Source organism: Portunus trituberculatus, chromosome 1 (genome assembly GCF_017591435.1).
Source record: "Portunus trituberculatus isolate SZX2019 chromosome 1, ASM1759143v1, whole genome shotgun sequence".
Lineage (NCBI taxonomy): Eukaryota > Metazoa > Arthropoda > Malacostraca > Decapoda > Portunidae > Portunus > Portunus trituberculatus.
In genome coordinates, this window is record NC_059255.1 from 1,190,346 (window position 1) to 1,216,130 (window position 25,785).

The window sequence follows — 25,785 nt, forward strand, 5'->3', positions numbered from 1 at the left end:
GATTTATGGGTAGAAAAGGTTATGGAAAATCGAGAAAAGTAAAGGTAAATGGAGTTTGAGTTGTAAAATTAAATGTTTTTTCTTTATCGATTCATTTACTTTATCTTATTTGCCTATGCATTTATTTTTGGTTCAATTTTTCATGTATAGCTTGTACATGATCATCGTGTTGTTTTTATTTTGCTACCTACTACTACTACTACTACTACTACTACTATTACTACTACTACTATTACTACTATTACTACTACTACTACTACTACTGGGAGGGGGAAAGTGGTACGTGTCAACTAGTTCGTGGGAAACAGGTACGTGAAAATAGGTTCGAAACACTGCAAACTTATTTCCCATGAACCTATTTCCCAATTTGAACATCGGCTTAGAAATAGGATAGTGTGTAATATCATGAAGCATAGTTGGTAACACATACTTGGTAATAAGTTTGTTTCAAAATTGTTAACAGGTAGACTTCAGGAATATCGAAAAAAGTTTATTTCTATATTTGATCAAGGACTTTATTTCAATAAAATTCCTCTGAGTACATATTACTGTACAATTTCTGTTCTGCAAATGGGGCAATGTTTACAAGTAGAGCTATTTATAATTGTGACACATCTAAGGCAGACAGTTGTGTAACCGCAGGGAAACAGGCAGATTGGCTCTTTCTTATTCACAGAGGCACTGTAGCAGACCACACAGTCAGCTTTGTCACTAGTTGATTGCAGAGTTGATGGTCCTGGTTCCTTGTCATCTGACTGCTGCAGATAGACAGATAGATAGATAGATATATAGATAGATGGATAGGTAGATAGATGGATAGATAGATAGACAGATAGTTATACAAGTGTAAAACATTACCTCAGTTCTGGCTTGGCGAGATGCTGCCATTCGTGTTCTTGGTGGTGTATAGGGGGCTGCTGCTTCACGTGGGCGGCTACGCCTGGAATGGTGAATGGGGGAATGGTAGACAGTCTCTGGCTCCTCTTCAAGTAAAGGTTCAGGTTCAGGATGAGGCTGTACATCGTCAGTCTCTTCAGCCTCAGTCTCATTCCCAACCTGTACAACTTGCTGCTGCCTTTCTTCGTCGGTTCTGAGGATCCTCTTCTTCATGCCGAGGTAACGCGTGTGCTTTATGAAAGCCTCAACAGTTCCACCAGCAAGCAACTCTCTGTTAGCTTTCTCGATCCTCTGCTGTGCCATTGTTTTCCCCTGCTGCCGTGTGACAGATACACCATTTGCAATTCTGACTACATCCAGCTCGAATCGCAGAGCTTTTCTCTTGATGTACTCAATGAAGGTCCAAAACCTTGTCTTGGGCTTCAAATCCTTTGACATAACAGCATGATATGACTCGCATGAATTATTTGTTCTGTGCACTTGTCCCCACACAGACAACCTGTCCACGCCAATCCGTCTCAACCAAAAGTTGTTGTAATACTCTACAAGGCTGTCCACAGCAGCTTGTTGTTTGGGAATTTGTGGTTTAGAGTTTGAAAAACTGCAGACCCTCCTCAATCTTGTCTACTGGCAAAAGAGGAAGAGAAAAACACCCTCTTGTGAGTATGTAATGTAATATATCATATGTATTCCCTGTACCTCTGATTATCGTACGCCTGGCAACCCTACGTAAGCCTCAATCTTGCTGGCGTCTCCAAGGCAGGCAGGCGTACGGGGGTCCTTCCAAGGCTTTCTCTGTGTTCCTCTGCTTGAATACACATACTCCAGTTAGTACGTGTTTCCTTGGAAGTTCAGAGGACTCTTGAACACACTCTCGGGATCGCTCCTGACACACTGTTAGCCGTGGATGAAGTCCTCGATGTGTTGCAATCCCATTTCAAGAGTCAACGTAACGAGGCTCTCCGCCGCCGTGAACTCCTGTGCTGCAAACAGGCAGTGGGTGAGTCTTTTTCTGATTTCTATGTCCGCCTGAAAAACCTTGCTGAAGAGGTCGACCTTTGCTCCGGTGATCCAGTGACTTGTGCTGAGACCCAGCTGAAGATGGTTTTGCTCATGGGCATCAGAGAGGAGGAGCTCATTCAACGCCTCATCTCTATGGACTCAGGTGCCCCTCTCCAGGACCTGGTCACCTGCTGCCGCTCGTATGAGGCCGCCCGGAACACAGCATCCGCCATCCAGTCGTCTCCAAGTCAGCTGTTCTCCGTCTCTGCCTACAGACGGGGAAAGCGACGTGACAAGGCCGCCGCCTCACTTCAGCGACCGCCTTCAGAACAGCGAGGAAAGCCTGCAGCCGTTGACGTGTCCCAACCCTGCCAGTGTTGCTCCCGCCGGCACTCATATGGTCAGTGCCCTGCTGTCGACAGCACCTGTGGCAACTGCGGCCGCAAGGGCCATTGGGCAAAGACTGCCAGGTGCCCTGCCAAAGACACCCAATGTCGTGCCTGTAAAAAGACTGGGCATTACGACAAGTGCTGCAGGTTAACAAATGCGACTCACAGCCAGAACAGCTCTCACGCTACGTCACAGAAGAAGAGCTCCTGCCGCAGTGTGACTCGCAGCCCAGCGTCTGAGGCCATGACTCCTAAACCTGTGTGTATTCACCTGACGCATGGAGGATCCACTTCCCACCTCCAAATGCTGCCAGATACAGGCGCGGACGTCACAGTCATTGGCCAGCGACACCTCAGCATTCTTCAAATCCCCAGGGACAGCCTACAGCCTCTACCTCCCGTGCACACGCTGACGGCGGACGGTTCAGAGATGGCACCTGCCCTGGGATGTTTTCAAGCTACCTTACGGCTCGGGCAAAGGTCTTGCATCGCCCAGATCCAAGTTCACGATGGCGTCCAGACCCCACTCCTCTCCTATGGCCACTGCCAGGAACTGGCCATCATCTCCCCGGAGTTCCCGAAGCCGATTCTCAAGGTCAAGCATGTTAACCGGTGCAGCGAGCGGCCCCTCCCTGACATCACGTCTCCATATGCTGCAAAGGAATACTTCCTTCGTGAGTTTTCAGACGTACTTCTCTCCAAGGAGGATCTGAGGAAGGCTCCCCTGAAGCCCATGGTCGCACAGCCCATGCAGATCCACCTGAAGGAGGGCGCTACACCGTTCGCCATTCACACACCACGACAAATCCCCTTCGCATTCCAGCAGCAAGTCAAGGATGAGCTGGACTCCATGGTGCGTCAAGGGATAATTGAGCCTGCAGGCGATGAGCCGTCTGCCTGGTGTCACCCCTTGGTCGTCGTGGCTAAAGACAAGGGAGTTCGCATCACGGTGGACCTCACAAAGCTCAATAGCCAGGTTTCTCGCCCAGCTCACCCAGCACCAACACCTTACGCCGCTGTCCGCACAGTCACTCCGTCATCCCGCTTCTTCATGACAGCATATGCTCTGTCTGGGTACTGGCAGTTGGTGCTTGACGAGAAGGATCGCCACCTCACAACTTTCATCACCCCGGTTTAGGCATTGCCGAGGCCCCATGGGCTTCACAGCTACTGGTGACGCCTACTGCCACCGCGGCGACTTGGCACTCCAAGGGTTGGAGAATTGTGTCAAGGTGGTGGACGACATTCTTCTCTTTGATGATGACTTCCCCACACACTTGCAGAGGATTCATCAGATGCTCAGCAGATGCAGAGAGCACGGGATCACCCTCAACAAGGACAAGTTTTCAGTTGCCGAGCCTCAGGTCCGATTCTGTGGCTACAACCTGTCCCCCTCTGGCATCTCTGCAGGCGAAGACCGCGTCAGTGCAATCCGGGACTTTCCTACGCCCGCGAACTTGACTGACCTCCGCTCCTTTATGGGCTTAGTGAACCAGCTGTCAGAGTTCACCCCGGACATAGCAGCCGCAGCCCAGCTTCTTCGCCTCTCTTGAGCCCTAAACGGACGTTCACTTGGACAGCGGACCATGATGAAGCCTTCAACCATGTCAAGACGGTGCTTCTCCAGCCGCCTGTTCTGGCCCACTTTGATCCAGCGCTACCAGTCGTCCTCCAGACGGATGCCTCCCGCCTTCATGGGATTGGGTACGCTCTCCTACAAGATCACGGCCAAGGATGCACACGACTAGTTCAATGTGGCTCACGCTTCCTCACTGACGCTGAGACGCGCTACGCCACCATTGAGCTCGAGCTGCTTGCCGTTGTATGGGCCATGTCCAAGTGTCGGCTCCACCTCATAGGCCTACAGCACTTCACGCTGATGACGGACCATCGGCCACTGGTCCCGATCCTGAATGCCTACACTTTGGACGCGATCGAGAATCCCCGTCTCCAGCGTCTGAAGGAGAAAATCTCGCCCTACCTCTTCACAGCCGTATGGCGCGCCGGGAAGTTGCTACGCATCCCAGATGCTCTGTCGAGAGCCCCAGTCAGCCACCCCACTCCTGAGGACGAGATGGCGTGCACTGCTGCCACTGCCCACCTGCGGTGTGTCGTAGCTGCCAACGCTGAAGGCTCTGACCAAAACACACCACACCATGACGCCGATCGGACGCTCCAGGAGTTCAGAGCAGCAGCGAGGGCAGACCCGTCATATGCCCAACTCACCGCCTGCGTGACATCTAGCTTCCCGTCCAACCGGTACGAGCTCCACAGTTCTCTACTTCCCTACTGGAAGCTCCGCGATCACCTCTACGCAGATGGGGAGCTTGTCCTCTATGGCCAGAGGATCGTTGTTCCTGTAGCTCTCCGCCGCCGCACCCTTGCTTGTCTCCACGACAGCCACCGCGGTGTGGAAGCCACCCGCCATCGGGCGAGGCAGACTGTTTTCTGGCCTGGCATTGACTCTGACATTGCCAATACTGTTCGTGCCTGTGAACCATGTCAAGTCCTCCAGCCGAGCCAACAACAGGAACCCCTGGGGTGCGTTTGAGAGAGGCGTCCGGAGGGCTCCGGGCGGTTCGGAGGGCTCCAAATGACGTCATCGTTGCCGCCCGGCGCCATTTTTTCTGACTGTCCGGAGGGTCTCGACCGCCCAAGACTCAGAGGTGGGTCTGCTTGGGCGGCGGTGACGTCATCACAACAAACATGGCAGCCCAAACAGACTACTACAAGTGCCCTAAATGCTAGTTTTGGTCAGAGGATATCAATATCGTCGTGAACCATGCCCAAACATGCAATGGTAAGTAATTACATGGTATCACTAGTAAGATTAATGCTGAAAACAGTCATAAGACGCTGACAGTACATTGAAATAGCAACATGTTCTTGGAGTGGTGTTTCTGCATCATTGTGAAGACTCCAAAGACGTTCGTTTTACACCAAATATTGTAAGCTATAGGCTTAGTCATATTGTAAGTTAACAAAATACAGTATTAAAATTGTGCATGAATGATTAAATGTCATTCCATAGGTATTTCTTGCCACAATTGATTGCCATACTTAATAACATGTACTTAAGCATTTCGGTAAATTTTTATTTTACTGGCGGTTTGACATACGGTATGGAATGCATCAATGCTTAATTTTTTATGTCCACAACACCTCAAAACTTTCCCGTTCCATTCTGAAGTGGAACTTGAATTCAACGTCACTGTATAGTGGAACTGTGTGCTCGACATACTGTTCCACCCTAGTTGGCTGACGTTTCCCCTGTGGCTGATCCATTTCCTCATTGGCAAGAAACGCTGCAACCTCTAGGAGTGGATCATCAGCAACAAGCTCTTGTGTAAGGACACCTAGTACATATAAATCTTCGTCAAGTGGGACTGCTGCGTGGGCCATGGTGATACACAGTGGAGACGACTCCGTTTACATGGCAACAGAGAGGTTTTGTTTACATTTTGCTGGGAGCCGCCCAAAAGCGTTTGATAGCAAGCTGGGAACGGCTGTGCCCCTGTCTGACTGTCCGGGCCGTCCGGAACCCTGCTATCAAACGCACCCCTGATGTGCGACGACAACCCATCCAGGCCCTTTGAGTCCGTCTCCGCAGACTTCTTCACAGTCGCTGGCAAGTCCTTTCTTGTCATTGCGGATAGACTCTCGGGATGGCCTGTGGTCGTCCCATGTGGTGCGGACACCACAGCCACACGCACCATCCAGATGTTCTGCCGCTATTTCCGGGAAATGGGTGTTCCCCTCCGTCTCCGCACTGATGGCGGGCCCCAGTTTGCCACTGCAGACTTCCAGAACTTCATGGAGCGCTGGGGTGTTCACCACATAGTGACTTCGCCACACTATCCCCAGTCTAATTGCCATGCTGAGGCGGCTGTCAAGTCGGTGAAGCATCTCATCTTGACGACAGCCCCCTCCGGCAACATTGATACGGAGGAGTTTGCCAGAGGTCTCCTGGAGCTGCGTAACTCTCCCAACTATACAGGATGGTCCCCTTCGCAACACCTCTATGGCCACCCTCTTCGGTCCTGCGTCCCTGCCCACCCAGAGTCCTTCTCCGCGGACTGGCAGACCAAGACGGAGGAATGCGACCGCCGCGCTGCCGCCCGAGCTGCACAGGTACAGGCTCACTATGACCAGCACGCCAGGCCCCTCCCCAAGCTGTGCATTGGTGCCACAGTCCGCATCCAGGACCCTGTGTCTCTCCGCTGGGATAAGGTCGGTGTGGTCATGGGCTGCAGCAGGAACAGGGAATATGATGTTCGTCTCCCCAGCGGCCGTGTCTGGCGACGCAACCGCCGTCTCCTACGCCCAGTGCCGCCCCAGGGTGATGATCCTCCCCACCATATATCCCTGTGGTCCCTTGGTCAGACGAGAAAAGTCCGTCTGCTTTACTTGCTCCCCCAGTTGCCCCATGTCGTTCCCAGCGGCTCATGGAAAAGAGTTCCGCTCGAGACAGTGCTACGAGCGTGAGGGGGGAGGGAGGTGTGGGTATGTAATGTAATATATCATATGTATTCCCTGTACCTCTGATTATCGTACGCCTGGCAACCCTACGTAAGCCTCAGTCTTGCTGGCGTCTCCAAGGCAGGCAGGCGTACGGGGGTCCTTCCAAGGCTTTCTCTGTGTTCCTCTGCTTGAATACACATACTCCAGTTAGTACGTGTTTCTATGAAGAACCTTCACCTTCGTGGCTGTACTGTCCCGACAGCTACCCAACACCACACCTCTTGCCCAAAGCTTAAAGACAGCCAGGTTTGTTAAATTCCCCCTGCAGATCCTTCTTCTGGATGGTTCGGAAGACTGCTTTGGTTGTGGTGAAACCAACAGCCAAGCAGTCTTGCACTGGGAAAGACTGTACCTATAGCGTTGTGTATTGCTACTTCAAAATCGCTGTGTACAATAGTTGGATCCAGTCCAGGTAATTGAGACTTAATCCTATCAAGAACTGCAGTATACAGCTACCCTTGCCTGCTTGTCATAAGGACATGGAATATAGGCAGAAAATTGTCTTCAAAGTGTCTGAAAATGGTCAGGTGCTGCTCAAAAATTGCTGGTACAACAGAAAATGTAGCATCCTTGGCCATCTCTTTCACGTGCATGACAATGTCCTCTATACCATCCTCATACATTATCAAGGCAAAGTTATCGTTGTAGGTAGCCACATCTTTATAGAAAGACTGGAACATAGTATTTGATGCCAAGAAGTCTGCTGCCTCCAAGGGGCTGGGTGGAGCAGGAGGAAGGTATTTGTTTAGTTCATTTAGCAGTGTGCGCCTCACGCTTTCAAATGACACAGAAGTTGCTGCAGAGGCTGGAGCCCTGGCACATCGTTCATCATACACATGCCTGTGAATTGATCTTGATGAAATTTTGAGTGTAATCTTATTTGTCTACACAATATATACAATGTTTATAGAGCAATTACCATCACCATAGTAATTTGCATTTGTTACTTACCTAACTATAGTGCATATCAAGGTACTTGCCTGGCATTCTGTGTTGGATCATTCTTAATTGAGTCTTTCATAAACGATTTTAGCTCCATCTGCTCAATGTAACTTGCCTGGGAGTCATGGTTGTGGTCTTTGGTCACCATCATAGTGCTGTTCTCCAGGTTGATGTGGCCACGCCCATGGCACCCACTTTTGAACAAATGACACCGCACATGAAGCTTCTCATTGTACTGCCGATCCTTGACATAGCCTTGGTCATCAAAAACGTACACCGTGGAACCATGCCTCTGTCCCTCGATTTTTCTGACCTGCCTTGCCTCGCGGTGACTTTCTTCACTCATTGTCACTGCTTAAATAGACAAGGGCCGGGTGATTATGTTGAATAATAAGACACAAACAAGAGACAGGAATAGCGTAAATGTTTCATCACAGTTTACCAAAGTTGCACTTAACACTACACCACAGTGCCTGAAGTCAGAGATGTCTGAGTAGCACCGGGCCGCACCACTATCACGTACATACCTGCGGGTGGAGGACCGCCACTGTGGATAATTTTGAACTTAAGCTCTTTTCGAACCTAGTTACAACTATTTTTTTAACATAATCCTATCTAGCTCTTTTCGAACCAAGTTACAGCTTGAACATTTCGAACTTTACTCTATCAAACAGTTTTTTTCACATTTCGAACTAACTGGCGTTTACTTGGAAAGAAATTCGAACACATTCCTGTTTCAAACCCTGCACTATCTTATTGAATACGAACCTAATTCACCCTCCCCTACTACTACTACTACTACTATTGCTACTATAACTAACATCACTATTGCTATGCTACTAAGAATAACAGCGCACCAAATAGCAGTAACTCCTCAAATTACAAACATAATGGGGACCAAGAAACTGTTTGTAAGTCCATTTGTTCGAAAGTCCAAAGTTGGGTCCCCATTTTGTTTATCTTTTTTTTCAAGTATTTTAGTCTTGTTTACATGAAGGGGAGGGATCGTCAACATGAGACTCAGGCGTGTTAGGAGGAGGAGGCTGGTACTGATGTAGGGTTGATGATTCTGGTACATACTTCACTTTGAAGATCTTCAACTACCACTCCTGTGTATGTTGAAGTCTGACAGCGCCTTTCAAATTATTCTTTGGACTTCAATTACTTCAGAAATATGTTTGTATGTACGGAATGTTCATAACTCGAATATTCACAAGTCGGGAGTTACTGTACTACTGCCACAACAACAATTATCATTACAAGAAAGGTTGATAAAATTAAACACACCCATAGTCAACACATCATGTATTACCTAACACTAGACACAATAAAAACACCGCACCTTAACAATATCTACACCCTGCCCCGCCTTGCCTTGTCCATGTATCACCCGTAACATCGTGGCGGAAACCAAGACACGGAAAATCTTGAAATATCCTTAGAGTGTAGCTTATAAACAGAGAGAGAGAGAGAGAGAGAGAGAGAGAGAGAGAGAGAGAGAGAGAGAGAGAGAGAGAGAGAGAGAGAGAGAGAGAGAGAGTTGTTAAAGACAAAGATGAGTTCATAAGACAAAAAGCTCTTTATTCCACTCTGTTTAAAATAGCGGAATGAGTGGAGCCCCCTTCCTCCCAACCATAGATGTGAGACGATACATTGACAGATACAGGCCAATTGTCACACATCAGAGTCGTGTCAGTGGAGTCCGTGTCTGTGAGGCTTCAGTTATATTAGCTTCCAATTTCCCGCACATCCCTACTGCGCCATTGTTCCCAGATGGCAAAGTGTACATTTAGACATTAAAGTGACATATTAATGATTACCATTTTTCTATGAAGAGGATGATGCTGAGTATAAACTGAAGAAAAGAGGGTGTGCGTACATGGAGCGTTGAAGAAAAGAAAAGTGAAGGAGAGTTTGCTGCTCTGTTCAAGTCAATTAAAGATGCATCATTTCTTCTCCAAATGAGTTAATTGTTGGAGACATCCATACATTGTGGCTGTGAGAAATTAATATGAACAGGATAAGACTCTGAACCAATGCAATAATAGTCCGGTGTCCGTCAGTCACTGAAGGAAATCGGTGGTGACAATACTTTACTTCCCGTCACAGATACGAACTGACAAGGAGTCGAAACACGGCACCGCGTTGGATATTTATCAATACGTCAGTAGAATTCGTTAAGGTTCGAGTACATTTTTTTGTACTAGAGTGCAAGTACGATTCCACGATGACATCACAAATCAGAGTAAAAGTACTGAAGTGCTCAATTTATAACTCATCTCAACCGTGCGAGTATTTTAATGGTGCGTTTACACCAAGCGAATCGAATCGATTCAATTCATGAAGAATCAACACGATTCATGAATCATGTTGATTCGCCACATTAATTTCAATATAACCGTTTACACCAGTCGAATCGAGGCAATTCAAATCACGCCGATTCAGAATCAATGATTGGTTTGGACCCATTTTTTCGTCAGTCAAGGCGATTCAGCCGTGGAGTACGCACTATGCTAGTGGACGTTCTCATCAATTTAATAAGTGAATGTGTTATATATATATATATATATATATATATATATATATATATATATATATATATATATATATATATATATATATATATATATATATATATATATATATATATATATATATATATATATATATATATATATGACCCCAGTGATCCTATGTGCCAAAATCATGTATATGCTGAATCCTAGCTAGAAGGAACTGTTGCAGCCTACGAATTATAAACAATAGATGTGATAATGTGTTATCAACTGGTGCGCCCATTTTTTTCCGCGGTGAATGTATCTGTGGATCATTCTGCCCTGCCACTTGACACCTCCATCTGGTGAGACAAAGTATTCTCTCAGAGTGTCATGAACTGACATGGCTTCTGGTGTAGGCCTAGTATAGGTATGGACAAACTATACATGCAGCCCGATAAATATTAGTAAATTTGAAAGAGCAACGCCAAATAGTATTGTGAAAATTCCGTTTTGTTCCCAAAGTGTGCACATGAGTGTGAGTGGCTTTTTCTTTAGAAGCCTTTAATTTTGTATTTTAAATATTAATGTACTTGGGTTAATACAATACACGGCATTATAAGATAGTCATTTCTTTTAATGTGACCCTAGCACCGAAAAGCTGCCCATCCCTGGCCTAGTACTTCTTCTTGATGACAAGCAACATCTTAAATTATTCTATGGTTATCCTAAAGAAATCTTAAAACCTCTCTGGATTATTGACCAAATCTGGGAACAAATGTCCAAAGCTTCCAAATTCAAGCTTTCTAGAATAGCATGCACCCATATTCGTTGCCAACGCCTACGCCTACGCATCCTCAGCCACTGTAACACTGCTATTTCTGCAAAAGCTAATACATCCATACTTCCCGAAGACTGCCTTGGTACTGAATCATCTGAATGATGTGAATCTGCCGGTTGGAACTATGCAGATTCAAAACGACTCGGTTCAAATGATTTTTCATGAATTGAATCAATTCGATTCGTTTGATATAAACGCACCTTAATACTGAACTCGAATCCAATCACAGTTATTTCTTACTAATTTAACTTTTTTGATCACTACCATAGTGTGTGGGTGGGATGTAGTTGTCAATGTGTACCATGTGTACAGTGCAGCTCACCCACATTGATCGCCCACCACACATCTTCACATTCTTCTTTTTTCTTTACTGTACCCTACAGTACTCGTGAAACAAGTACATGATAACGTGTATTTAAGTACGAGTATGAGTACAATTACATGTAGTTATTTGGACCCAAAACCTGTGTGTGAATGGTTCTTGTACAAAGAATTAGCAGCAGTGGGAGTCAGGAGAACTTAAGAGATCTCTAAAACAAGGTAGCTTTAGCAAATGCCGCACTCTTGATTATATATATATATATATATATATATATATATATATATATATATATATATATATATATATATATATATATATATATATACACACACACACACACACACACGCTGTTACGGCCCGCCCGTAACATACTCCACTACCATCCCCTCCTCCGCTTGTTACCTCGTTCGCCACCTCTCCACCTCCCCTTCCACGTCACCGTCTCATGAAGCCCCACTACTGTCCCGAAGTTGGATTCACGCGGCCCCATTCGACTCAAGCGGAAGTGTCAAGCAAGCTCCCCTGACTTCTGGAAGTCAGTTGAGGTCAAGGCCTCAACCAGTGAACACAACGCCTCTTGGACTACCGTGGGATCCACCATCACCCAGCACTTCACCACTGCAACACCTCATAAGTATCACTTCCCCTCGTCCCGTGTTTTCCACATTGCCTCCATATAGGATTAGTATTATTGTTAGGTATTAAGTTGGGTTCTTTATTGTTGTATTTATTTATGTGTTATATGTATATGTGTATGTCAGTTTCATGTGTTTCATGTTATATCTATATGTGTATGTCAGTTTCATTATTGGGGAATTAAATAGCTTTTTAAGTGCCCCCTTTGCATAGCCTCACCAGTTGAAACTGCAGTGTTTTTTTTTTATTGTTATTGTTCACCGGCTCCCCGATGCCAATCTTATCCGTTTAACCGGTGAACGTAACAACGCACACAAACACAAACACAAACACACACACACACACAGAACACGGCCCTGTAGCTCAGTGGTTAGAGCTGTCTCCTCAGAGACTGCAGCAGATCAAACAGTGAAACAAACACACACACACACACACACACACACTGGCCAATATAAAGAAATACTCTGTTCCCTCCTCACACGCACATTTTATAATCTCACCTACAACTCCAACTATCTTGGAAATGAGACTTACGAACACTTCCAAACTTGATATATTTCATCGTGTGGGTGAGTTTTGCATCATCCTTAACAAAACACACCATTCACACCTAATATTTTGACGTAAAAAATTCTACTACCTTAAGAATGAGGCTTGTCAACACTTCCCAAACTTAACATTTAATTTCTAAAGGGAGTTTTGTGACCAGTTCCACCAAATCATAACAGTCCCACCTTAAATCATCACGCAGAATCTTAAGAACCCATCCAGTGCGCAACCTTTTCTGCGATGGGTTCAGCATAACGCAGGACGAAAGCATGTGGCGTTCCTCTGTCACACAGCTCAGCCCTCACCCCTGGTACTTGTTCCCTCACTCCCTCCCAATACTGCACTGGACACCACGCATCACTTGCACCGTAATACAGCACCACCTTATCTCTGTGCCTCCTCAATACATCCACATCCAGATCTACCACCTTTTCCAGCTCATCACGCGCCATCCACAGCATATTCTGCACCACTCGAGGATTGAGCAACTCTTTCGTGGCGTCTACACAGCATTCATACGTAGAACTACCAAAATATAACCTTAGCAATGCATCCAAAATCTTTCCCGGCAATATACAAACAACACAAACCAACATAACCACAAACCACCGTAGATACTTTAAAACAGGCCATAGTTTAACCCCATTTGGACTGACTTTCATACGTTCTATGGTAGGGAACAGAAGGTAGCTTTGAGTTATGGATATGCTAGGGTGGTTTTCAAAATGCTGGAGGAGACGTAAGATAATTTTGCAGCCGATGGAGTGACCCACGAGTGTTAGCTTCGTCCCGGCTGGTATGTGTGTCTCCAGGAAGGTGATCTTGTGCTGTATTTGTTCTTCCAGGTTGTATATGTGCTGGTTGCCTGTTCAGAGAAGGAGTGTTATGGATAGTGGTGGTGGTAGTGGTGAGTGCAGGGAGGGAGGGAGGGTTGTGAAGGAGGTGGAATGGTGCAAAGGAGAGGGAGCTAGTGAAAAGAAATACTGCACCAAAATTATATCTCTTTCTCTCCTTATCTCTGTTTCACACACACACACACACACACACACACACCGTAGTGTAGTGGTCAGCACGCTCGACTCACAATCGAGAGGCCTGGGTTCGAGTCCCGGAAAGCGGCGAGGCAAATGGGCAAGCCTCTTAATGTGTGGGGTGTGTTCACCTAGCAGTAAATAGGTACGGGATGTAACTCGAGGGGTTGTGGCCTCGCTGTCCCGGTGTGTGGAGTGTGTTGTGGTCTCAGTCCTACCTGAAGATCGGTCTATAAGCTCTCAGCTCGCTCCTTGATGGGAGAGACTGGCTGGGTGACCAGCAGGCGACCGAGGAGGTGAATTACACACACACACACACACACACACACACACACACACACACACACACACACACACACACACACACACACACACACACACACACACACAGTAGCTCAGTGGTTAGAGCGCTGGCTTCACAAGCCAGAGGACCGGGGTTCGATTCCCCGGCCGGGTGGAGATATTTGGGTGTCTCCTTTGACGTGTAGCCCCTGTTCACCTAGCAGTGAGTAGGTACGGGATGTAAATCGAGGAGTTGTGACCTTGTTGTCCAGGTGTGTGGTGTGTGTCTAGTCTCAGGCCTATCCGAAGATCGGAAATAATGAGCTCTGAGCTCGTTCCGTAGGGTAACGTCTGGCTGTCTCGTCAGAGACTGCAGCAGATCAAACACACACACAGATACACACACACACAGTAAAGGAAAACACAAGATTCAGAGGAAACGATGAGCCGGCAAGATTAGACCTAGTTTTTACAAGGGATATACCAATTAACGATGATATAAGATACAAGTGCCCATTGGGAAAGAGTGACCATGTAATATTAGAAATGGATATAGAAGAAGGAAAGGAAGATAGAGATGACTCATACAAAGGAGACCGATTAAATTACAGAAAGGCTGATATTGAGAATCTCAAGAACTATTTTAAAAACGTAAACTGGGAGGAGATGGAAAACTCATTAACGGTTCAAGAGAAATATAACTTATTTTTGGAAATATACAAAACTGGGGTCAGGGAATATGTTCCGAAATATAGACCTAAAGAAGAAGGAAAGAAAGATTGGTTTAATGCAAGATGTGCTAGGGCAAAGGAGAAACGAGATGGAGCATGGAAAAGGTGGAGAAGAAACAGAAATCCAGAAAATAAGGAAAACTTCAAAACAGCAAGAAATGAATATGCTAAGGTGAGAAAGGAAGAAGAAAAGAACTATGAAAAGGACATTGTCGAAAAATGTAAGGAACAACCAAAATTGTTCTACAGATTCATAAATGGAAAAATAAGACAAAAAGAAACAATAGAAAGGTTAAAAGGAGAAAACGGAATGGTGGAAGACCCAAAAGTATGGCAGAACTGTTAAATAGTAAATTTCATGAGGTCTTTACTAAGGAATCCAAATTTGAAAGACCACAGGGTAATAGAGAGACTGTCTATATGAAAGAGATTAAAGTAACCAAGCTTGAAATAAAAAGTTGATGACGGAATTGGATGAGGAAAAGGCAATGGGACCGGATGAAGTCTCAGGCAGAATACTGAAAGAATGTAGGGAAGAACTAGCAAGTCCAATATACAACATCATAAAATGCTCAATAGAAAATGGAACAGTGCCAGTGGAGTGGAAAAGAGCTGAGGTGGTTCCCATATATAAGAGCGGAAGGAAGGAAGAACCTTTAAATTACAGGCCGGTATCACTAACTAGTGTAATATGCAAGATGTGTGAAAAAGTAATAAAGAAGCAATGGATCGAGTTTCTTGAAGACAACAAAATATTATCAAATAGCCAATTTGGTTTTAGAAAAGGTCGGTCATGTGTGACAAATTTATTGAGTTTCTACTCTAGAATAGTTGATAAAGTACAAGAGAGAGAGGGATGGGTTGACTGTATTTATTTAGATCTAAAAAAGGCTTTTGATAAAGTGCCACATGAAAGATTACTATGGAAGTTAGAGGAGAAGGGTGGCTTAAAAGGAAGCACATTGAGATGGATGAAGAATTACTTAATGGGAGAGAAATAAGGACGATAGTTAAAGATATGAAGTCCAAGTGGAGAACAGTAGACAGCGGAGTGCCACAGGGTCAGTATTGGCACCAATACTTTTCTCGTATATATAAATGACATGCCAGAGGAGTGAACAGCTACATAAATCTGTTTGCGGACGATGCGAAACTGTGCAGAGTCATTAAACAAAAGAGGATTGTGAAATACTACAGGAAGACTTAAACAAGATCTGGAAATGGAGCAAAAAATGGGAGATGGAATTCAATGTGGACAAAAGCCATGTCATGGAAATGGGAAAAAGTGAAAGACGACCAGTGGGAATCTATAAGATGGGAGATGGAGTAGAACTAGAAAAAGTAAAAAAGGAAAAGGACTTGGGAGTGACAATGGAAGAAAATAATCAACCGGTAAGCCATATTGATAGAATTTTCAGAGAGACATATAATTTGCTAAGGAATATTGGAGTAGCATTTCACTATATGGACAAGGAAATGATGAAGAAATTGATAAGTACTAAAATAAGACCTAGATTGGAATATGCAGGAGTTGTGTGGACTCCCCATAAAAGAAACACATAAGAAAATTAGAGAGACTACAAAAATGGCTACAAGAATGGTTCCAGAATTTAAAGGGATGGCATATGAGGAGAGACTAAAGGCAATGGATCTACCAACCTTGGAGCAGAGAAGAGAGAGAGGATCTGATACAAGTTTATAAATTGATTAACGGAATGGATGAAGTGGATAATGAGAAACTGATCCTGAGAGAAGAATATGACTTTAGAAGCACAAGATCGCATAGTAAGAAACTAAGGAAGGGACGATGTCTGAGAGATGTTAAAAAATTTAGTTTCCCGCAAAGATGTGTTGAGACTTGGAACAGTTTGAGTGAGGAAGTGGTGTCAGCAAAGAGTGTACATAGTTTTAAAGAAAAATTGGATAAGTGTAGATATGGAGACGGGACCACATGAGCATAAAGCCCAGGCCCTGTAAAACTACAACTAGGTAAATACAACTAGGTAAACACACACACACACACACACACACACACACACACACACACACACACACACACACACATTCACACACTTGACTACAAACAAAATCATAGAGGAAAAATCTCTCTCTCTCTCACTCTGTCTCTCTCTCACCTGGCCAGAGGGAGGGCAGGTTAACACAGTGGCCGGCATGAGACACCGCCCACACTGAGTGACTACCACCCATCAAACTGTAGAGATGCTCCATCGTCCTTTTGTAGTAAGATGCCACTCCGGGGTTACCTGTGAGAAAAAGAGGTAGGTTAGAGTCTCTCTCTCTCTCTCTCTCTCTTGGAGGTAAAAAAAAAAAAAAAAAAAAAATCCACTGAGGCACCACAGAAAGATCAAAAGGTTTTGTATTGAAGGGTAAATGTGTTGCAGCCTCCCTTCCACAAGAGTTCAGGTCACAGGAACGAGGAAACACATAAGCAGGCAAGGAGTTCAGGAATGTGTCAGAGAAAGGGATGAAAGACTGAGCAATATACTGGTTAACTCTTGCATTAGGGAGGTGGACAGAATAGTGAAAGTAGAAAGACTGAGAATACTGGTTAACTCTTGCATTAATGAGGTGGACAGAATAGTGGTGAGAGAAAATATGTTGGTCTTGCTAGTCGATTTGTGACTATTTATGTACGTCGTGACGTCATGGAGTAAGCTTTTAAAATGTGATATAGAGAAGATGTTGGAGTTAGTGAGGGAAAAAGAACACATCTAGGACCCCACAAATTAATTATACAGTAAATAAAAAGTTTGTGCTGACTCTTCCGGTACGTCAAAAGAAATGCAACCACCGCTTCAGCAGCGTCACTGGAGGAAGATATCTTGGCTGGTAACTGTTTGTTTACATTCACTTCCTGCAAAGGAGCAAACTAGTCGATACTTTCTAGGTGCTACGTCTGACACTTTCCGATTAGAAAGGATGAATCAGAAATTCTATGTATGTAAAATATCAGTTGCAAATTGGTACATGTGAATGCGCCTTAACTATTGCATTAGGGAGATGGACTGAATAGTGGAAAGAGAAAGACTGGTTAACCTTTGCATTAGGGAGGTGGACAGAACAGTGGTGAAACAGAAAGACTGAGAATACTGGTTAACTATTGCATTAGGGAAGTGTATAGAATAGTGGGGAAGGTAAAAAGACTGAGAATACTGGTTAACTCTTGCATTAGGGAGGTGGACAGAATAGTGGTGAGAAAAGAGAAACAGGCAGGGAGTTCAGTTTACCTGAGAAAGGAGTTAATGATTAAAAAAAATGATAAAAGATGCCCATACATACTAAAATGTCTTAAAACAATTATCCTAACACACACACACATACACACACAGGAGAAGGGTGGCTTAAAAGGAAGCACATTGAAATGGATGAAAAATTACTTGAAGGGGAGAGAAATAAGGACGATAGTTAATGATATGAAGTCCAAGTGGAGAACAGTAGACAGCGGAGTGCCACAGGGATCAGTATTGGCACCAATACTTTTTCTCGTATACATAAACAACATGCCAGAGGGAGTGAACAGCTACATAAATCTGTTTGCGGACGATGCGAAACTGTGCAGAGTCATTAAACAAAAAGAGGATTGTGAAATACTACAGGAAGACTTAAACAAGATCTGGAAATGGAGTAAAAAATGAGAGATGGAATTCAATGTGGACAAAAGCCATGTCATGGAAATGGGAAAAAGTGATAGACGACCAGTGGGAATCTATATGATGGGAGATGGAGTAGAACTAGAAAAAGTAAAAAAGGAAAAGGACTTGGGAGTGACAGTGGAAGAAAACAATCAACTGGTAAGCCATATTGATAGAATTTTCAGAGAGACATATAATTTGCTAAGGAATATTGGATTAGCATTTCACTACATGGACAAAGAAATGATGAAGAAATTGATAAGTACTAAAATAAGACCTAGATTGGAATATGCAGGAGTTGTGTGGACTCCCCATAAAAAGAAACACATAAGGAAATTGGAGAGACTGCAAAAAAATGGCTACAAGAATGGTTCCAGAATTTAAAGGGATGACATATGAGGAGAGACTAAAAGCTATGGATCTACCAACCCTGGAACAGAGAAGAGAGAGAGGGGATCTGATACAAGTTTATAAATTAATTAACGGAATGGATCAAGTGGATAATGAGAAACTAATCCTGAGAGAAGAATATGACATTAGAAGCACAAGATCACATAGTAAGAAACTGAGGAAGGGAAGATGTCCGAGAGATGTTAAAAAATTGAGTTTCCTGCAAAGATGTGTTCAGACTTGGAACAGTTTGAGTGAGGAAATGGTGTCAGCAAAGAGTGTACATAGTTTTAAAGAAAAGACGGGGCCACACGAGCATAAAGCCCAGGCCCTGTAAAACTACAACTAGGTAAATACAACTAAGTAAATACACACACACACACACACACTGCGTAGTGTAGTGGTTAGCACGCTCGACTCACAATCAAGAGGCCCGGGTTTGAGTCCCGGAAAGCGGCGAGGCAAATGGGCAAGCCTCTTAATGTGTAGCCCCTGTTCACCTAGCAGTAAATAGGTACGGGATGTAACTCGAGGGGTTGTGGCCTCGCTTTCCCGGTGTGTGTTGTGTGTGATGTGGTCTCAGTCTTACCCGAAGATCGGTTTATGAGCTCTGAGCTCGCTCCGTAATGGGGAAGACTGGCTGGGTGACCAGCAAGCGACCGAGGTGAATTACACACACACAGTTTCCTGATGTCTACACATGCAAATGAACATCAAGAAACTAGAAAGGATCCAAAGAATAGATACAAAGATGGCGTTAGAAATGAAGGCCCTTCCCTATGAAGAAAGACTGAACGAAATGGAATTACCAAGATTGAAGGATGAACAGCTGAAAGGAGATCTAATAACGACGTATAAGATAGAGAATCACATGGAAAAGACAGATAGACAAGACTGAAGACAGAGATGGAGATAGATAAACAAGAGGACACTCTATTCGACAGCGATTATCAACCGGGATTCCGCCTACTATCACCAGTAGTTCCGCGAGAAACCTGTAAAATCTTGATGTGCTATTACAAAATGACGGTGATCTTAATTCATAATTCATAATTCCTACTCAACAACATGTTACAAAGACTTTCAAGACACCAACGTACTCGTACGTGTAAGGTAGTACCATTAATCTTCTGTCCTCCATAGACCCTTCCTAATGTCAATAAAATGGTCTAGTTGTACACAAAACTCAAGATAAAAAAGTGTCTCTGTACTGAAGCGATTAAAATAGTGAAGACTGTGGCCATTAATCTTCTGACCTCCATAGACCCTACCTAATGTCAATAAAATGGTTTAATGATACACAAATCTCAAGGTAAAAATGTGTCCAAGTACTAAAGGGATTAGAATAGTGAAGACTGTGGCCCGATGTCAATAAAATGGTCCAATCATACACAAATCTCAAGTAAAAATGTGTCTCAATACTGAAGGGATTAAAATAGTGAAGACTGTGACCATTAACCTTCTAACCTCCTAATGTCAATAAAATGGTCTAATCGTACACAAAACTCAAGGTAAAAATTTGTCCCAGTACTGAAAGGATTAAAATAGTGAAGACTGTGGCCATTAATTTTCTGACCTCCATAGATCCTTCCTGATGTCAATAAAATGATCTAATGGTACACAAATCTCAAGGTAAAAATGTCCCAATATTGAAGGGATTAGAATAGTGAAGACTGACCATTAATCTCCTGAGCTCCATAGACTCTTCAAAATGGCCTATATTCATATAATATATAGTCATGAGAGCAAATAATATGCGTGAACAGGGGTTACTGCGCTTAAGAAGACACCTGTATACCATACATAGGGGTTCTGTAGAATAGACAAAATTATTACAGGAGTTCCTCCAAGGTGTAGAGTTTGAGAATCATTGCTCTAAGATCTTGAAAAGTCAATGTATGACGAACATTAAAAAGTTTTTATTTCCACTTAGGAGGGTGGGAATTTGGATCAGCTTGAGTGAAGGGATTGTCACAACAGAAAGTGTGCATAAATTTAAGGAAAAGTTGAATAAAATTCCATATGGAGCCCCACTTGAACAATTAGGCAAATACACACACACACACACACTCCCGGTAGCTCAGTGGTTAGAGCGCTGGCTTCACGAGCCAGAGGACCGGGATTTGATTCCCCAGCCGGGTGGAGATATTTGGGTGTGTCTCCTTTGACGTGTAGCCCCTGTTCACCTAGCAGTGAGTAGGTATGGGATGTAAATTGAGAAGTTGTGATCTTGTTGTCCCGGTGTGTGGTGTGTGCCTGGTCTCAGACCTATCCGAAGATCGGAAATAATGAGCTCTGAGCTCGTTCCGTAGGGTAACGTCTGGCTGTCTCGTCAGAGACTGCAGCAGATCAAACAGTGAAACACACACACACACACACACACACACCGTGTAGTGTAGTGGTTAGCATGCTCGACTCACAATCAAGAAGGCTGGGTTCGAGTCCCGGTGTGGCGAGGCAAATGGGCAAGCCTCTTAATGTGTGACCCCTGTTCACCAAGCAGTAAATAGGTACGGGATGTAACTCGAGGGGTAGTGGCCTTGCTTTCCCGGTGTGTGGAGTGTGTTGTGGTCTCAGTACTACCCGAAGATTAGTCTATGAGCTCTGAGCTCGCTCCGTAATGGGGAAGACTGGCTGGGTGACCAGCAGGCGACTGAGGTGAATTACACGTGTAACACACACACACACATACCTGGGATGAAGAGGACTAGGTGTTGTGGCGCCTCCTGCAGTCCCTGGCCAACACACAGCACCTCCGTGGGCCGGCCGCTCAGCATCAGGCTGTGTTTGGTCACTGCCCCACATGCCACAGCTGCCCTAGACGCCATGCTGCGTAGGTGAAGAAATATTAACACACACGCACACACACACATTTCTCTCTCTCTCTCTGCAATGGGTATCACAGGTCACTTTTTCCTGCAATATCGCATCATGCGATGGCACATTCAAGGACATATGGTTTCTCTCCTTCTTTCTGCAACTTTATCTCAAGTTTCCTTTCTGACTGTTCTATTGCAGCTGTGGTAGACGGCCACTGTTCTGAATCTATTAATTAATAGTGGTGTTCCTCAGGGTTCTGTCCTGTCACCCACTCTCTTCCTATTAGTCATTAATAATCTTAACCAAACTTCTTGCCCTGTCCACTCCTACGCTGACCTCTGATCTTTCTAAGATCTTCGTTTGAGGCAGAGAAAACTTAGTAGTTTTCTGTACCTTAAAAACTCAATCCCTCCAACTAATAACTCGACACAACCTTCCAGACAACTGTCCCCTTTTCTTCAATGACATTCAACTGTCTCTCTCTTCCACACTGAATATCCTCGGTCTGTCCTTTACTTACAATCTTAACTGGAACTTCACACCTCATCTCTTGCTAAAACAACTTCTATGAAGGTAGGTGTTCTGCAACGTCTCCAGTTTTTCTCGCCCCTTCAACTACTGACTCTGTACAAGGGCCTTATTATTTTGTTCACGTATAGAGTTCTCTTCGCATGTTTCGGAGCAAGGGGGTTTCCGTTCACATAGTTTTATTAGATTGGGTGAAATCAAAAGCTTTTCGTTTCATCAACTTCCTCCCTCTGACTGACTGTCTTCAGCCTCTTTCTCACTACCAAAATGTTGCATCCCTCTCTATCTCTTATCACTATATTCATGCTAATTGTTCTAATGATCGATCTTGCTATCTAAATGCCTCCCCTCCTCCTGCAGCCTCACTGCACAAGGCTTTCTTCTTCCTCTCATCCCTATTCTGTCCAACTCTCTAACATAAGAGTTAACCAGTATTCTCAATCATTCATACCTTTCACTGGTAAACTCTGCTTCTGTATTTCCGTCTTCCTATGGCTTGACTTCAATTAATAAGAGGGAGGTATCAAAACATTTTTTGTTCCTTAATTTTGGTTAACTTTACTTTTCTTTTAAGGAATCAGCACTCAAGTGAGCCTTTTTCATATTTTGGTGCCCTTGGCTGGCTGTCACACTAGCACTTTTTCTGTCGTTTTTCAGAAAATTGACGATATTTTGGCTGTGGCCTGTCACACACAAACGGTTTCGTCGACACTTCCCGCCAACGCCAACACAGACCAACAATGTAAACAAACATGGAAGCCACGCTGTGGCAAAGATACGCTGCTCTGAACATAATATTGTTCTTCGATGCCTCCCAGATGCTCTGCTGCAGCTCGTGGATGTCCTCAACAACAGCTGGTTGTCGGGGACGTTCCCTTCAGCGTGGCGTTTTGCCACCACTATTCCTATTCCTAAGCCTGGCAAGGACCCGACAGTGGCCTCCTCTTATAGACCTATTAGCCTCCTGTCTAACATTAGCAAGGTTTTCGAGCATGTCATTCAAAATAGACTAACCTGGTGGTTGGAACGCAAACACCTTCTGCCACCCAACATGTTCGGTTTTCGCCCTCATCGGGGCACCCTTGATGCCCTGTTGTTGCTGGAGCATCACATTCAGGAAGGATTTAATCACAGAAAATTCACTTTAGTAGCTTTTTTAGATCTTAAGGGTGCTTTTGACTCCGCCTCACACAACTCAATTCTCGAGAAACTTGGCCGCCTTGGACTCTGGTCCACCACTAAGTTGGGTTCAGTCCTTCCTGACAAATAGATCCTTCTCCCTGGCGATTGGTAACACCTACTCTAGGTCATATCCAATCACTAGGGGTGTTCCTCAAGGTTCTCCACTTAGCCCTCTACTCTTCAATGTCTTACTTTCTGACTTTCCCTCCTCTCCTGGCACACATGCACTTATCTATGCTGATGACATTTCCCTCCTTTGTTCTGCTTCCACTATCCAAGAGGCTCAACTTTCATTCCAGCATGGACTTGACCTTGTCAACTCTTGGACTGCCCATTGGGGCCTGACAGTGAGTGCCCAGAAGTCTAGCCTTCTGTGCTTCACCAGAAGGCGAATACCTAACATTCCAGTGGTCACCATCAATGGTTCCCCGATCCCTTTCAAATCAAATCACAAATTCCTTGGCCTACTGTTGGATAGCCCCCGCCTAACCTGGGGCTGCCACATACAGTACCTGGTGACTTCATGCCTTGAAAGGCTAAACTTAATGAGATCCCTGGCTGGTGTCAAGTGGGGTGCGGACAGGCGTACTCTCCTCCATTTTTATTGTACCTATATCTGGAGTCGCTTGGACTATGGATGTGAGGTTTATGAAGCGGCCTCACAATCACTTCTCCATAAATTGGATATCATACAAAATTCAGCCCTTCGTATTGCACTGGGAGCCTTTAAGTCCTCCCCAGTCTGTGCCCTTCAGGCAGAGGCTTCCCTCCTTTCCCTGTCACACAGACGCTCCACCTTCCTTGTCCGGACCTACACCAAGCTTGCCTCCTCCCCTAGATGTCATGCCCTCCACTCCCTCCTCCTGCAGTATGGCAGGGAGCCACTTCATGGCCCCTTGCTCTATCAAGCCCACACACCCTTTGTAGATATAGCCCTCTCCTTCTTTGCAACTCTCCGGGTGACTCCTCCCCCTTTCCTCATCCTCAAAAAAACTTCTCCTCTGGGCCCTTGGTACCCTCTCTCTTCCTCAGTCTCATTGTCCATTCATACACCCACACAATGATTCAAAACCGGCTGCCCAGTGCAGGGCAGAACTCTATTCATCTCACTCCTCCACTCTCAGTACCACACCCACTCCCACATCTACATCGACGGCTCCCGCCTCACTACCCCTCCATCCGTCGGTGCAGCCATATTCATCCCCTCCAGGTCCCTTGCCACTGCCTGGAGGTTACCAGCCACTACCTCCATCACCACGGCAGAACTGTTTGCCATAAAAGAGGGCCTTCAATTTGCCACCACCTTTGCTGCTCAATAGCCCTCTTCTCTGACTCACTCTCTGCCCTCCAGATTGTAAAATCCCACCGCCCACACTCCCGCCACCACCTCACCCTTATAATTCACCATCTCATCCTCCACCTGACCTCCCTGGGACACACCATCCACCTTCAGTGGGTGCCCTCCCATATTGGTGTCATAGGTAACACCATGGCTGACAGGGCAGCAGCAGAGGCACACACCCACCCCTCCCATATTGACTTAGCTACTGACCAGACAGACTTCCCGACTGACCTCAAGACAGCCTGCTGGCGGCACTGGGACACAACATTGACTGACGCTTTACAGTACACCTCACTGGGACACATTAGACAGGACACAAGACACCACTGGTGGACCTACTCCCCCAACCGGGCACTGGACACGGCCATCACAAGACTCAGAATCGGCCACACCGGCCTCGATGCCCACCTACACAGGCTGGGCATGACTGACTCTCCCCACTGCCCCTGGTGCCCTACCCAGCCTGACACCCCAGAACACCTGCTGCTGCACTGCCCTCAGCACCACTCACACCGTGTGGCCCTCCTCCACTCACTGTCTGCCATTCACCCACACAGGCCAACACTGACTGACCTCCTGGGTGGCTGCACAAATACCTATCAGGCTTTCAAGACACTCAACCTCACCAGGACCTTCCTACACAAAACAAATCAACTTCACCGCATATAGCCTGACTACATCACCTCCGCATCCCGGATCTTTGGGGCACTAGAGGCTGTGACACACAGCCTGCACGGCCCCGACAAATCCCCCAAGAAGAAGAAGAAGAACGTAATACTGTGTATTACGAAACTTAGACAAACTAAACAAGCCAGAAAGCGTGCATGGATGCGTTCATGGTTAGCTCGTAGGGAAAACAAAAGTGTGTAACACAGGCTGTTGAAAGAGCTGAGTTTAGAGGATCACAAGAACCAGTACCACAGACTTCTGGAGTTAGTGACACCTCTCATTGCCAAAAGTGACACTAAGATGAGGAAAGCTGTCACTGCAGGAGAGCGTTTGACACTGACACTTTGTTACTTAGTCTCACTGAAAAGTAGAGGTATATTTTTGGGCACTCGTAAAGAATGACGGTCCCACGTGACTCAGCTGCTAGGCGCGGGCCAAAGTTACCAGGTATGCACTTTCTGCTGCAGTGTTACTCACACACACAATGCTTGTCTCCCGACATAAAAAATATCCCACACATACACACAATAGATAGTGTGGTTGAGAGTTAGAGAGTGTATGAG

The 25,785-nt window shown here is 45.3% G+C and overlaps 4 protein-coding genes across 8 annotated transcripts in view; 2 read left to right on the forward strand and 2 right to left on the reverse strand.

Annotated features, from left to right (window-relative positions):
- Nucleotides 1-418: 418 nt before the first annotated feature.
- Nucleotides 419-2,264, reverse strand: LOC123507580. 2 transcript variants are annotated; one of them, XM_045260682.1, is made up of 2 exons: nt 859-2,264; nt 419-755 (listed from the first exon to the last, which is right to left on the reverse strand). In XM_045260682.1, the coding sequence occupies exons 1-2, from the start codon at nt 1,333-1,335 to the stop codon at nt 546-548; spliced, it is 687 nt and encodes a 228-aa protein (XP_045116617.1). In that variant the 5' UTR covers nt 1,336-2,264; the 3' UTR covers nt 419-545. The 2 variants fall into 2 exon arrangements, with proteins under 2 accessions (XP_045116617.1, XP_045116534.1); XM_045260599.1 differs by having other exon boundaries at nt 419-758.
- Nucleotides 2,265-3,874: 1,610 nt separating this feature from the next.
- On the forward strand, nt 3,875-4,839 carry LOC123511049. The gene is made up of 2 exons (XM_045267032.1): nt 3,875-3,992; nt 4,037-4,839. The coding sequence occupies exons 1-2, from the start codon at nt 3,875-3,877 to the stop codon at nt 4,837-4,839; spliced, it is 921 nt and encodes a 306-aa protein (XP_045122967.1).
- Nucleotides 4,840-5,852: 1,013 nt separating this feature from the next.
- LOC123511742 lies at nt 5,853-7,045 on the forward strand. The gene is made up of 2 exons (XM_045268113.1): nt 5,853-6,666; nt 6,957-7,045. The coding sequence occupies exons 1-2, from the start codon at nt 5,853-5,855 to the stop codon at nt 7,043-7,045; spliced, it is 903 nt and encodes a 300-aa protein (XP_045124048.1).
- A 5,413-nt stretch (nt 7,046-12,458) lies between these two features.
- The window catches only part of LOC123507662 (lipid droplet-associated hydrolase-like), a 33,039-nt gene continuing 19,712 nt past the window's right edge, over nt 12,459-25,785 (reverse strand). For 2 of the 4 annotated variants that reach the window (XM_045260957.1, XM_045261026.1), the window contains 3 exons: nt 21,374-21,510; nt 16,774-16,902; nt 12,459-13,459 (listed from right to left, as the gene is read on the reverse strand). In XM_045260957.1, coding sequence (XP_045116892.1) covers nt 12,801-13,459; nt 16,774-16,902; nt 21,374-21,509 — 924 coding nt within the window. In that variant the 5' untranslated portion in view covers nt 21,510 and the 3' untranslated portion in view covers nt 12,459-12,800. The remainder of the gene's footprint in view (nt 13,460-16,773; nt 16,903-21,373; nt 21,511-25,785) is intronic. The other 2 variants (XM_045260886.1, XM_045260808.1) reach the window with 1 other exon arrangement.

Coding starts and splice junctions, on each gene's coding strand:
- LOC123511049 (XM_045267032.1), top strand. CDS start 3,875: ATGATGAAGCCTTCAACCATGTCAAGACGGTGCTTCTCCAGCCGCCTG. Junction 3,993..4,036: donor TCCCGCCTTCATGGGATTGG/GTACGCTCTCCT, acceptor GCACACGACTAG/TTCAATGTGGCTCACGCTTC.
- LOC123511742 (XM_045268113.1), top strand. CDS start 5,853: ATGTGCGACGACAACCCATCCAGGCCCTTTGAGTCCGTCTCCGCAGAC. Junction 6,667..6,956: donor TATATCCCTGTGGTCCCTTG/GTCAGACGAGAA, acceptor CACATACTCCAG/TTAGTACGTGTTTCTATGAA.
- LOC123507580 (XM_045260599.1), bottom strand. CDS start 1,335: ATGTCAAAGGATTTGAAGCCCAAGACAAGGTTTTGGACCTTCATTGAG. Junction 759..858: donor CTCGCCAAGCCAGAACTGAG/GTAATGTTTTAC, acceptor GTCTATCTGCAG/CAGTCAGATGACAAGGAACC.